At 38.1% G+C, this 14,233-nt stretch overlaps 1 protein-coding gene across 1 annotated transcript in view; it reads left to right on the forward strand.

Moving 5' to 3' along the window:
• Positions 1-14,233, forward strand: part of glra1 (glycine receptor, alpha 1) — a 132,568-nt gene that overhangs the window by 59,744 nt on the left and 58,591 nt on the right. The window contains exon 3 of the mRNA XM_048603733.1: positions 3,546-3,613. Coding sequence (XP_048459690.1) covers positions 3,546-3,613 — 68 coding nt within the window. The remainder of the gene's footprint in view (positions 1-3,545; positions 3,614-14,233) is intronic.

The following is a 14,233-nucleotide window of genomic DNA, read 5'->3' on the forward strand; positions in this document are numbered from 1 at the left end:
AAACATTTGCATTTTGTATTATATCATCAAGAATTCAAGAATTTTCAAAGGGCATGATTTTTGAAGGATTTTCAAAGGGCATTATTTCAAGTTCTTTGAATACCTAGATTGGTTTCTTAAAAGGGACACTGAAAATATAATTTTGGATATTGGAACATTTTTAACAAGGTATTTCTTGGAAATTATATGTTTTCTGCTAATTGCTGGACTTGTTTGCTGAGGTTACCTGTTTGGATTTTATGACTGACGGAGAACCAGCTTCTGTTTGAATAGGATTTTGTATGCAGTGGGAATTGGCATTCAACCTGCTAAAGGAAAGAAGCTTCCCAGCTTAGTTCCCTTGTTTCTGAAAAAAGAAAGTTGTTGTGAATATATTAGCATTAATTGAGCTGCTCTTGTGAGAAGACTTTGAAGAGGTTTGTCTCAATATTTCTTCATCAAATATGTCTGCAATGATCCCAGCATATGTCTAGTGACCTATCCACATGTACCAGGATAGCAGACAGTCCTCAACTTAACCTTTTTTGTCTTCAAGAACTGACAATATTTGTATAAAGGGGCTTCTTTTCTGAAAGTGTAACTCTGCAGAGAATCCTGTTTGCTCATGTTCCCAAAATGTGTTTGCATATATTGGGGTACTTAGAAAAATGTATATTTATACTTTCTTATTTCACATAGTGTGTTAACTTAATAAGTGCCAGTTGAATAAGCCTGGTTTTCACAATAAATTAATCATTTTGCATTTATTAATGAAACCTGTTGCGTGGCTGATTTTATTCTAAACCTAATAAAGTATATGATTGCTCATATTGGTAAATTAGTAAAATGCTTAAATTCAGGTTGTGACCAGTGGAGTAGTGGCACTAGTGGGAGGCAGTGCACTCCTTCAATCTCAGTTATCACAAAAGGTGGGGCTTTCTCACGTTAATCGATAGCCAGAAACATTTTACTGGAAGTGGAGAACCAATAATTGAAATGGATAAAAAGAAAGGCACCAAATTTCTTGTGTATTAGAGTAGAGTAAATTAGCATTTATTTCTTTATTTTCACTAAATTAGAAAAATTAGAGTTTAATTCTTTATTTTTCTGATTTATTCCTATGATCTGTAATGCTGGACTTTTTATTTCTTTATTTTTCTGTTTCATTTCACTAAGAATTTTTACTTAAGAATCTGTACTTCGATATCTTTGTACCCAAGATGGCACCGTAAGTGGCAACTTGCAAATTTTTCACTGTATTCATTTGAGACAATACAGCTAATTCTAATTCTAATTCTAAAGCTTATAAAACCAAAATAGCTCAGTCAGTTGTTGAGACTTTTCAGAAAAGGAAAGATTTATCCCTGAGGGATTTACAAAATTTAACGAATGTTAAACCAAAGGGAGGGAAGCAAAAGACAGAAAACTATAGGCCAAGCTTGACCTCCTGAAGAAGGGTCACTGAACCTGAAACATTACTTCTGATTTCTCTCCACAGACGTTGCAGACCTTTTTCCAGAATTTGCTGTTTTTGTTACTGACCTCAGTCATTGGTTAGATTTTAAAGTCCATTATTAAGAGTGAGATTGCTGAATACTTGGAAGTGCATGGCAAAATAGGGCTGAATCAGCTTCATCAAGGAGACATCATGCCTGACAAATCTATCAGAATTCTTCGAGGATGTAATGAATAAGTTAGACAAAGGAGAGCCAGTGGACGTTATCTATTTGGATTTCCAGGATGCCTTTAACAAGGTGCCACACAGGAGGCTACGAAATAAGATAAGCACCCATGGTGTTAGGGGCAAGGTACTGGCATGAATAGAGAATTGGCTTACTGGCAGAAGACAGAGAGTGGGGATAAAGGGGTCTTTTACAGGATGACAGCCGATGACTAGTGGAGTTCCTCAGGGTCAGTGTTGGGACCACAACTATTCACGTTATACATGAACAATCTGGATGTGGAACTGAGGTCATTTTTGCTAAGTTTGCAGGTGACTCAAAGATAGGTGGAGGGACAGGTAGTGTTGAGGAAGCAGGGAGGCTGCAAAATGACTTGGACGGGCTAGAAGAGTGGGCAAAGAAATGACAGATGGAATAAAATATAGGTGCAGTCCCGTAAAGGAAATTGAGTTGGGCATAGAGCAGCCAATGAAATACTGTGCTAAAAAGCTAAATCAACTCTAAATGAATTACTGGATAGTGAAAAAAAAACCCTGGGATTTATTCTAGCTTTTACAGATTTTGATGTCCATGACTGTTTCAGCAAAACACTGGTCATAGTTAGATATCGTTATTAGGGATAAAGGGATCAAAGGATATGGGGAGAAAGCGGGAACAGGATACTGAGTTAAATGATCAGCCATGATCATATTGATTGGTGGAATAGGCTTAAACAGCTAAATGACCTACTCTTGCTTCTATTTGCTATGTTTCTATATACTGATCATAAATCTGTTGCCTTTCTGGAAAAAGTTTTATTACTTAAAAATTGTTGCGTTATGGGAAAAATAATGTAACTGCCAATGCTTTGTCATAAAATGTAACTTTATTTAAATTGCCCAGGTGCAAAGAACTTATCAAAGATAACACTTTAGGTTATGTGTAAGGAATGAGTAGATACATTTCTTAATTTTTTTGAATGTATATTGTTTTTCTTTGTCTTCATCATTTTTGTCATGAATCATATTTGAAGATGTTGTTTCATTTTCTCCAAGGTTGGAGGTGTTATAACACTTTCCATAATCCTTTTTAGAGGACTTGAGATTTGAAGGGTTATGAATAGAATTATCTTAAGATATGTCGATATTTGGATTAGTGCTCTTAAAAGGGTAACTGAAATGCCGCATTGGAATTTGGAATTTTTTCTTTACAATGTATTCCTTGGAAAACATGGATTCACTTAATTGCTAGATGTCACTTTCTGGGTTTTTGACTGAAAGTGAGTATGTGTTTGAGTAGGCTTTCAGATGTAGTTCTGAAGAAGGTTCACTGGACCTGAAAATTTAATTCTGATTTTTCCTCTGCAGATATTACCAGACCTACTGAGATCTTCCAGCATCTGCAGCTCTTTTGGCGCTTATTTAGAATTTTCCTTGATGCCATTTTATACTTTCCCTCTTTTTTAATGAATCTTCACTTCCTGGTGAATGCCTGGGTTATTTTAGTTGATGCTTTTTAGAGATAGTTTCCTAAGCAACCTGTTTAGAGCTGTTATCATCCACTTCTGGAGCAGGTGGAACTTGAACCTAGAATTCGTAGCTCATTGGTAGGGAACCTTCTCACTGCACCACATGAGGCCCATTGTATTCTGTGTATTGTTGAGGCTATTACCACAGCCATGTGGCAATTAATTGAAGCCAAATCTGTTTGGCAACTATCCATTTCCCCTTTTAATGACTTCAGGCCCATTAAGAATGTAAAGTTGGAAATCAATTAACCCGCACACTTTCTCCATGTATTTAATTTTAGAAATAAGTGTTCAATGTCCTTGAGCTTGATTTGAGCTACAGATCGAGAGTTGAGGAAAATTCAGTATTAATACATTTTATCTGTGTTTGTTTTCAGGTCCTCCAGTTAATGTCACATGCAACATATTTATCAACAGTTTTGGCTCGATCGCAGAAACCACCATGGTAAGTGCTTCCGAATGATTTACATTAACAATGATCAGAGTCTTTAAGTAGTAATATAATTTGATAAACTCAGATTTAAGGGATATTCTTTCACTGCACAGTAAACCTGTAGCACAGGGTTTGTAGATACTTGAGATAAGATCAAAGGATGAGGGAATGCTGGCGATTTAAATTTAATTACCAATACAGAGTGGACAACATGTGGAAAAGTCTGTTTAAATATCTAATGGAGACAGTATGTCAATAAATTTAAGAGTGATTTGCACAGTTTCTGTTAAAAGAAACAATTGACAATTGCAAGGAATTAAGTACAAACTAAAAGTACTGCAGATTTGAAATATCTCAAATATAAACAGAAAATGCTGGAAACACCCAGCAAGTCAAGTAGCATCTGTGGAGAGAAGCACCAGATCAACCTTTAAGCAAATACCTCCTACAAGAAAGGATGAGACATTAAGTATAGTTGAGATATTTTGAACATTGGAGCTGGCAAGATGACAGATTCTGGTGCAATACATTTGTATGCATGAGTACCACTGGCTAAATTGTGAAAATTCGCAGCTTTGCAGAATGAACTTTTTGAGAATTTAATTGCTCTGTTAATCACATTCCCATCTCAGCAGGTCCCTGTCCCCACTGCACTGCCAAGGGAGATCCAAATATCTGTCCAGTCTTTTGTGTAGGCCTGTGTCTGTAGTAGAGTAAGCTTACGGTTGTCACAGCAACAAAACACAGAAAAGTGTTTTCAACACTCTGGCTGTTTTGCCATTCACTCAGCTCGCTCTCCTAACCCCAACCCACGGTGGAAAAGTTTCAGAAGGTTGTAATTACAAGCACTCATCTCACACTACAGGTAAATGTCAGGCTAAAGGTTGCGCAGGAAACTAATATTTTGAGGGGAAAAAAAACTAACAAGAATATTTCAAACCACTCATTGCCTTCTGGCTGCTACACTGCCGCAATCATCAAGAGGCCCAATCTTGGCTGTCCAGGGGCCTGCAGACTTAAGAACTGTCAAAGTAGAAAACCTGCACTTAATTCAAGTGGAATATGAGTCCTCTGGCTGTGCCTTTGAATGTGTGTCAGCAAGTTTCTAAGTTGGCTGGTCCCACAGAATGTTTCTTTCTTTCGCCCAGTTAATCACTTAAAGTGATTAACATGCATAGCTTTTGATCTCTACATGTAAAAGGAAATTGCATTGTGAGAGTAAATCTAGCAGCTGATGAGCATAATGCTGTCGTTCCAGGACATGCCAAAAGCAGAATGTAGCATCAGGGTGTGTGATGAATTTTCCAAGATTTCTTGCTGTTTTCTGAGGGAATCACAAGCAGAGAACAATCTCCAAGGTTTCCTGTCTCATTAGTCATGCTGTTTTTGTATCATTTGGAAGATGGCATCTATCCGACATATTTTGGATTCGAAGGAAATCACTCTGCAGATTTTATTAAGACTTTACGTCAGATTGTGTGACTGACCCTGAAATGTGCAAGGTTTTATTACCTTGTCAAAATGAAAGCCCTGCATGTGGATGAAACTAGCATAAATGACTTTTAAGCCTTCCAGCTGTTTGAGGAAATTGATATTCTGATCTTGTCCATTTATAGTGATTTTAAACAGCAAATGTTTAGTGATAACCTAATGAGTATATTTCCTTCAGAGTAATGTATTCCTTTGCTATTACCATAAGAATTTTGGCTTTATGAATTGTTCCTTGTCTTGGAATCCAGGTTTCCAAAGAAACAACTTTTTTAAAAACTATTCTGTTTACAGTATCTTTCATTTCATTACAATGAAATTTTACTTAATTTTTCATATCACTTTCTATCCAGTGTTCACATAATTACCTTTGTTAGCCTGTGAAATTTAGTTGACACTAAAGGGACAATGAAGTCCTGTTAAACTTGATGGCCAATCTCAATACACTTTCTCCAAAAGTGTCCATACAAAGGCAAGTAAAATTCATCAGAATTGATGAAGGGTCACTGGACTCGAAATGTTAACTCTGTTTTTTCTTTCCATAGATGCTACCAAACCTGCTAAGTTTCTCCACTACTTTCTTATTTTCCAAGCATTTGCAGGTTTTCTTTCGTTTTATTATAGAGAAATGGCATTACGCCCACTTTCCCATTTGAAATAACTGCACACTAAAAGCTTTGGATGGCAGTTTTGTTTCAATTTGGCCTGCAACTCTCATCAACTGTGGATATTAGTCTAATATCTAATGTCTTGCAACTTTGTGGATGAAGGAAAATGGTGGCATAGTGGTAATGCCGCAATTTAGTAACTCAAAGGACTAGGCTAATGCTTTGAGGTCGCAGTTTCAAATCCCAGGCAGTCAAATTTAAAGCTAGTCTAATGGTGACCACCAAACAATTGTCATAAAAACCCATCTGGTTCATGAATAATCTGTAGGGAAAAATACCTGCCATCTTTACGTGATGTGGCTGACATGTGGCTCCAAACCATTTCAAAATAGATCAGCAAACAACTCAGTCATGTGATACTGCTATGAAGCCTTAAAAAAGGAAATGTACCAGGACAAAACATCCAGCATCAACCTAGGCAACAGAAAGAACCATGGCAAATCCAGCCTTGTTGACCCTGTAAGCAGTTCCACATTGTCAACAAGCAATATCCTGACATGGCCTGTAAGGTTTAATTCTGTGAGCATGACTATGTCCCAGACACCAGTGTCATCATCTTTGACTATGTCCTGCCCACCATAAATAATGACCCACGGGTACACAGTAAAGAAGGACTTGCCCAAGAAGTCCTCAACATTATCTCTGGACCCCTGTCCTCAATGATAGGAGAGCCCATAATGTCAGGGCACAAAATAATGCTGGCACATTTGCAACAACAAGCAGCCTGAAGTGCTGAGTGGACGATTCAACTTGCCCTTCTCTTGAGGTCCCCAACTTCACTAATGTCGGTCTTCAGCCAATTTGATTCATTCAACATCATATCAAGAAATGGCTGAAGATACTCAATCTGGAAAGTTTCAGAACTCTGACAACATCCTGGCAATGGTACTGAAAATTTTTTTTCCAGAACTTCCAATGTCCCTAATAATGCTGTTCCAGTGCAGTTACAATATTGACATCTACCCAGCAATATGGAAAAAAGCCTATTTGTGAATAATCTGCTACTGATGCTCAATTTAATTCCACCAAGGCTCACTCACAGACCTCATTATAGCCTTAGTCCAAACATGAGCAAAAGAGCTAAGCTCTAAAGGTGTGCTGAGCATCACCGCCATGACATCAAGGCAGTATTTGACCAACTAAAGTATCAAGGAGCCCGAGCAAAAATGAAGCCAATGAGAATTTAGGGATAAAAACTTTCCAGTGTTTGGAATCATAACTTGCAGAAAAGTTAGTTGTGACTGCTGAGTTCAGCCACAGGACATCACTGGAACAATTCCTCATCATCAGCCTCTTCATCAATGACCTTCCCTCTATCATTAGATCAGAAATGGAGATGTTCACTGATGATTGCCCGATGTTCAGCACCATTCATGACTCCTCAGATGATGAAGCAATCCATGTTCAAATGGAGCAAAATGCCAACAAAAATTGGACTTGGGCTGATAAATGGCAAGTGACATTCATGCCATGTTAAATGTCAGGCAATGAGTGTCCTCAACAGGAGAGAAACTCACCAGTGCACCTTGACATTCATTGGCTTTGCCATCACTGAATCCCCATGTATCAACATTCTGCGCTCAAGAAAATCAGCAAAGTATCTTTAACAGTACCTTCCAAACCCTAGACCTAGCAGGACAATAGCAGCAGATATATGGGAGCAATGTTGTTGTATTATGGCATAGATTCTAGACCCTGTACATTTAAGACAGCTGCATGACATCACAACATATGGCATTCCACATCACCATTCATTATTCTGTTTATGCAATGGACTTAGTATAGTGTTCAGTCATTCGTTAATGTGCATGCAATGAACAGTAACACCAGTTAGCACAGTCTGTGATACTGTATTCATGTAAGTAGTGTTATTAATAAACTTTAAGGAATCTGTCGCAACAAGAACCTAACATCTTCTGGTATAGTTATGCCAATTAACATACAGAAAACAACCTTTAAGTTGCCCTTTAAAGCACACATTAACTGGCATGAAACTTTGTCATTGTTTGTTCACTGTCGCTAATTTAAAATCCTGTAACTCCCTTCCTAAAAGGACAGCTGTGGTCTCATTTGAAAGTAATAGAAGACAATTTAGAGATTCTAGAGCGAAAGCTGACTTGGCAAACCATTAGATTTTTTTAAAAATTTGGTTACCATACGGGTCAGTCATTGAACACATTCACAAGAGGCTGCCAATATATCGATAACAAAAGCACATCAAATGTTTATTACACGCAAGAATAGAAAACAAAGCCACAAGACAATTTGAAAATATTTTTTCATGAGCAGCAAGGACAGTCAGCCCTTTTTCCCAGCATTATCCCAGCGCTCAACATCAGTGAAGCCTCACTTCTTTTTTGCACTCTAAAATTTACTTAAAACTGACTCATTTGATAAAATTGCATATGATGTCCTTTCACCGAATTTCTGCACTTTCACCAGATATGCTTCTCTCTAGGATACTATCTCGCCTGGAGACACACTGGCAGAAGTTAAGTATAGTAGAAAGTACTATAACCAAATTTGCAGGTGACACTAAAATAGGTGGGAAAGTAAGTTGCAATGAAAAAATGGATATGAGTAGGTTAGGTTTATGGGTCCAAATTTGGCAGATGAAATTTAGCATGGCTAAGTGTGAGGGGTCATCCATTTTGCTCAGAGGAATAGAAAGGCAATTTATTATCTAAATGGACAGAAACTTCAGAGTGCTTCAGCGCAGAGGGAGCTGGGTGTCCTCATGCATAAATCGCAGAGAAGTAGTATGTAGGTACAGCAGGTAATAAAGGAGGCAAATGGAATTTTGGCATTTATTGCTAAAAGAATAGAGTATGAAAGTAGGGGAGTGTTGTTTCAACTGTACAGGGCTTTAGTGAGACTGACCTGGAGTATCGTGTACAATCTTGATCCCCTTACTTGGGGAGGGATGTAATTGTGTTGGAAACAGTTCAGAGGGGGTTCACTAGATTGATTCCAGAGATGAGGGCTTTGTCTTATGAAGAGGGTTTGAGCAATTTAGGCCAATACTCTTTGGAGATTACAAGAATGAGAGCAGATCTAATGGAAATATAAAAGATGCTAAAGGGGATTGACAAAGTAGACATAGAAAGGATGTGTCCTCATGTGGGTCAGTTTAGAATGAGAGGTTATAGTTCAGGAAATGGGACAGCAGAATTAAAACAGTGATGAGGAGAAATTACTTCTCTCAAAGAGCTGTGAATCTGCAGAATTCACTATTCCAGAGTGTGCTGAATGCTGGGACATTGAGTAAATTTAAGGAGGAGGTATGGATTTTTGGTTTAAGGTTATGTGGATCAGGGAGGCAGGAAAGTGGAGTTGAGACTGAGATGTGATCATATTAACTTGTAGGGCAGGCTCGAAGGACTGAATTGACTACTCCTCTCCGAGTTTTTTTCATTCTTATGTTCTCAGTGAGGCCAATATTCTTGAATCAACCAAGCTTAAGACCAATTCCCTCTGTAAGGATTTGTTGCTCTACAACTGTAATCTCTCCATTAACTAAACCACTGTTTTATTCAACTCTATGTAATGAATTGATTTGTGACTTCCCTTATACATCCAATTGATCATTTTTCCTTCATTGTTCCCCCTTCAAGACATATTGTAACATCAACCACCATCTGTGGCTGACTTGCTCTCGTGCTTCTCAATATCTTTATTGATTTACCTCCTTGATTTGAAGAGTACGGAAAAATATCTCCCTTTGAAATAAAATATTCTGAACCTCTAATGGCCTGATTCTTTTTCTTGAGGCAGAGCTCTATTGATTGTCCTGAGCCATCTCTCCCTTCCGACTGATTTCTGAGGGAAACCACTCCACCTGTACCACTGCTACAGCCGTAACACCGATTTCCTTTCCTGATGCACCCTTTTCTGATAATTCCATAAGTGCTCATATTGGTGCAATACGTATCTCTATAACTTTGAGAAAATAGTCCAGTCTTATTATAATGAAAGCATATTATTTTCTTTACGTTTCTTCTGCATGCTAGCTTTTCCCTTTTAATATTTTCTTTGCACACTATGACTAATAACTGTTGCATCCAAAGATTTCCTATTTGTCCTTTTTCCTAGAGTATTCCTATAGAAACATTTTCCAACACATAATTGTCTCATGAGACATCATAGGTGTTTGCCAGATCTATTGCTTCTTGGATTTGTCATATTCAGTATTCAGCTAAGTAAGGATTTTAATCTTAAACATTACTCTTGGACACTTGAAACTTTAAAGGAGGTAATTTTGCCCGTCATGTCTGAGCCAGTCGACAAAGATCTCACTATGTTAATCCAATTTCTCAGCTCTTGGCCCATCACCCTGGAGGCTATGGCAACACAAGTGAATATCTAAATACTGCTTAAAGGTTTCCAGAATTTATGACTTAACCATACTTTCAGGTCATGTTTACCAATCTCCCACCATCCTCTATGTGGAAAAAAACTCTGCTCAACTCTTCTTTTAACTTTATGCCTCTTAGTAACATTTATGTCCCCAATTATTGACTCCTCTACTAATGGAAACAATGGCATCCAATCAATCTTATCAATGCACCTCATCATCTGATAGATCTCTGTCAGGTCCTTTCTCAACCTCCACTGTTCTGAGGAAAGCAGCCTCAACCTATCCAATCTTTCCTCATTGCCCAGACTCTAGCCCAACGAGCATCGTGGTAAATCCCCTTTACATCCTCTCTAGTGCAATCACAATCTTCATGACAAAGACTGTACTCAGTATTCCGGTTGTGGCCCAGCTAGTATATTATATAGTTCCAACATAACCTCCCTGTTTATGTATTCAATATGTGATGTAAAGTGTGTAATATATATATTCTAATATCATTTATTTTAGAGTTTGTATTTGAGATGGTTGCATGTGGGTTTTGATCTGTGTGTCAGAAAGGGTTTAATGATTAAATTGCAAATAATCCTGTGCCTTTGGTTAATTGATTTAAAAACAGTATGAGAGAGGTAGTTTTGGGTGTATAATGGAGTTTTGTTTTCAGTAGGAGGGTTTTAATGAGCAAACAAAGTAAACAGTTTTGCATTGAGTTTTCAGTTTAGAAGGTCAGAGATTTATTACTTTCCAATTGATTAGGGGAAGCATCCATGTTTTGGAAGAAAAAATGTTTTGGTTTCAGCTTTTTGCAAAGGTTTTGGTTGAAGCTTTGGATTTGTAAGATGGTTTAATCCTGATGAAAGAAGATGGTTCACAACAGTTAAGAAATAGGTTACCTCAGGATAATCAGTTTAGTCCGAAGGTTCCAGACTAGAGGTGTTTGGTTACAACCCTGAATGAGTTTTCTGAAGCTGAGAAAATCTAAGCTTAGTTGTATGGAAGCTCCAGCAAGAAGAGGTATTAAAGCAACATTTAAATTAAGCCCAATAGATCTGAAAGATAAAGGAATTCTCTCTGGTGTGAGTACTTTCCAGGAATGCTTTTGATATTAATGGGATTACATTTTTCAGGGCGTTTCTAATTCTTTAAGTTTGTATTATATGTAAATAGTTTAATTTATTCAATTTTATCTTCATTTCTTTTGCATAATATATTTGCATAATGTTATTATAACTGAATTTGCAGCATTACGTGTTTGTGTTCCATTGAGAAAATATCTCGTTAAATCGCTCCCCACCCCAAAACAAAACACTAAATAAGATTTGTATTTTCAGTCTGCAATCTGACCTATCCAGTATTAGCCTCAGCCATGATCTTAGCACATGTATCAGCCAGTAAAGGCAAGTATCCCAATGTCTTCTGAACCACCACGTCTACCTGTTATGCCACCTTCATGGATCTGTAGAAGTGACATCAAGGTCCTTCTAATCTTCAATGTATTCCAGGGTACCACTATTTACAGTGTAATCCTTTGCTTTTACAACCAACCTGAATTCATTACTTCATACTTTTTGGGTTTGAACTCTACCAGCCACTGCTCTATGAAATTGACCAGTCCATTGATAACTTTATGTCAATGACACATTCCTGGAATACTATTTTTTAATTCTTCCATAATTTTATTTCCCTCATGTTCTCAAAGTTTTTCTCAATTTTCAGTGCTCAGAATCCCAATTCCATAATTATGCATTTTCCTTGCAAATTATGCAAGCACTTCAGATAACTACTTTTAGCCCAGAACGAAAGAGGGTACAGAGATTTACCAGGATGTTTTAGCTATGAAGATCGGTTGAATAGACTAGGTTTGTTCTCCTAGAAGCAGATGAGACTGAGGAGGGTCACAAATGAGATGTATAAAATTTTGAGGGGCATAGATAAGAAGGATATTTTCCCCTTGTGGAAGGATCAATGACCAGGAGACATAGATTTAAAGTAAGGGCAGAAGGTTTAGAAGGGTGTGAGATTTTTTATTTCATCCAGAGGGCGATGTAAGGGTCATAGAGGCAGAAATCTTCATAACATTTAAGAAGTGTTTAGATATACACTTGTGATGCCAAGGCATGCAATGCGATTGGCCAAGTGCCAGAAAATGGGATTAGAATTGTTAGTTCTTGTTTTTGACCAGCACAGACTTGATTGGCTGAAGGGCATTCTTCAATGCTGTAGATCTCTATGACTAAGCGCTAACATCTTCTCTCCGACACCTCGCACTCTAACTCTGCCAAAGTACCCATCTCCCACAAGGCTCATGCTCTACCACTCTCATTACAGCCTGCAACATCTTCCCAACTGGCCAACCCACCTCAATTCCCAACACCATCAACCCTGTGTGTTATTTGCACTGTCTGCTAACTTGCTCGAGACACTTCTCCACCTGCATCAAAAGTAATAGCAGTACCATCCCTTTTATTTCCGTTATTACCTGTATCCCTCTCATTCCAGGAGTAAAACAGCCTCTAGTATGAAAGAAAGAATCAAAATGAGCCATGTGCTGCCCAACATTTAGGTCCTTATCCCCTACAAGGAGAGGATCCTGACTCTGATGGCTCAAGCGACTAACTGTCGGCTTCCAAGCTCCTGGATTGGCATTGGAGCTGCCTTGACTTACTGTGCTAGAACCCTTTGACTGAAGGCACTCTTGCTAGTTTTGAATAGGGACTGCTGACAATAATAACAAGCTTCTTACCTTTGTCTCTGTGCTAAACGTAACAGCAACACAGCAGTACTGTGAGTCTGTTATCTCCACCTGAAGGGCAAGGCTCAAAAAGTAAGGCAAAGAAAGGATACTGTGAACATCCAGATAGGATGAAAGTGAGCGACTGCAAAGAGTGTATGTAAACAGCTGAGAGATGCAGCCTGGTTCAGTCCATGAGCATGTCCCTGAACACACAGTGTCCTTGCTTTAGCATTACAGTGTTACTTGCTATTGCGTACCAAGGTGCAGCATTAAAGTGCAGCAGCATCTTGTAAGTGGATCAGAGAAGTGCCCTGAGGGTTCTTACAGGCTGGTGCATGTTGGGAGCCAATGGGATGCATATGGTCAATGCTCATGAAGCATGAAATTTTAGTGCCTGATGTCCTACATGGAGGTCCTTCAAATTAAAGAGCAAGTTGAAGTTGTCAGTTACCCACTCTGACTTCAATGTCCAGAATTCACAGTGTCCAATTTGCTCCTGGTGGGTGGTAGGTAGGAGTCTGCATGTTCATGAGATGAGTTGTGCTGTTAATAAGCTCCTTAATATGCAAAAATTCTTGTTAATAGGCAACTCGCTGCTCCCGAGCAAGAATCTTGCCTTGGTGCCTAGAACTTATTTGAGAGATGCTCCTGACATTAAAATTGGCTTTGCTTACTTTTTGCACAATTCTGCCACATTTTTTGCCACAGGCTACAACATTCAGACCATATAAAACTCCATATATGATAACATTAGGGATCAAGCATTGTTTTGGCAACTTCAGCTTCCCAGCTGTCTTTTCAAATTAAGCGAAATACCATTCAACACCATCTCTGTAAATTTAGACACGAAGTACAAATTTCTAGTTAAAACTAATCCCTCATTGGCATGAGACTTATCCTCTGAATGACTCCCAATCTTTATTATTTCAATCTAAGCTTGTCTCCTGCCAAGTCATTTATCTGACTGACCCCTCCCTGGAATTTAACCTTTTTCTAATTGCATTTCTCTTTCTTTTTCTTTCTTCTCACTTTGTAATTCAAGCTTTCTTAATTCCAGTTCTCTTGGCCCTCTTTTCAGTATGGTTGAATTTAAAATACAGATGGAGTGTGAGAAGGTTAAATCCAGTACCAATGTCCTGTGCTTAAAACAAAGGAGACGATGATGAGATGAGGGAGGAGTTAGGTAAGGTAAAATGGGAGCAAAAACTTTATGGTGGGTCAATTGAGGAACAGTGGAGGACTTTCAAAACGATTTTTCACAGTGCTCAGCAAAAGTATATTCCAGTGATAAGGAAGAACTGTAGGAAAAGAAATAGTCAGTCATGGATGTCTAAGGAAATAAAGGAAAGTATCAGATGAAAAAAAACATACAAAAAAGCAAAGATTAG

This window comes from Rhincodon typus, chromosome 12, assembly GCF_021869965.1.
Source record: "Rhincodon typus isolate 14 chromosome 12, sRhiTyp1.1, whole genome shotgun sequence".
Classification (NCBI taxonomy): domain Eukaryota; kingdom Metazoa; phylum Chordata; class Chondrichthyes; order Orectolobiformes; family Rhincodontidae; genus Rhincodon; species Rhincodon typus.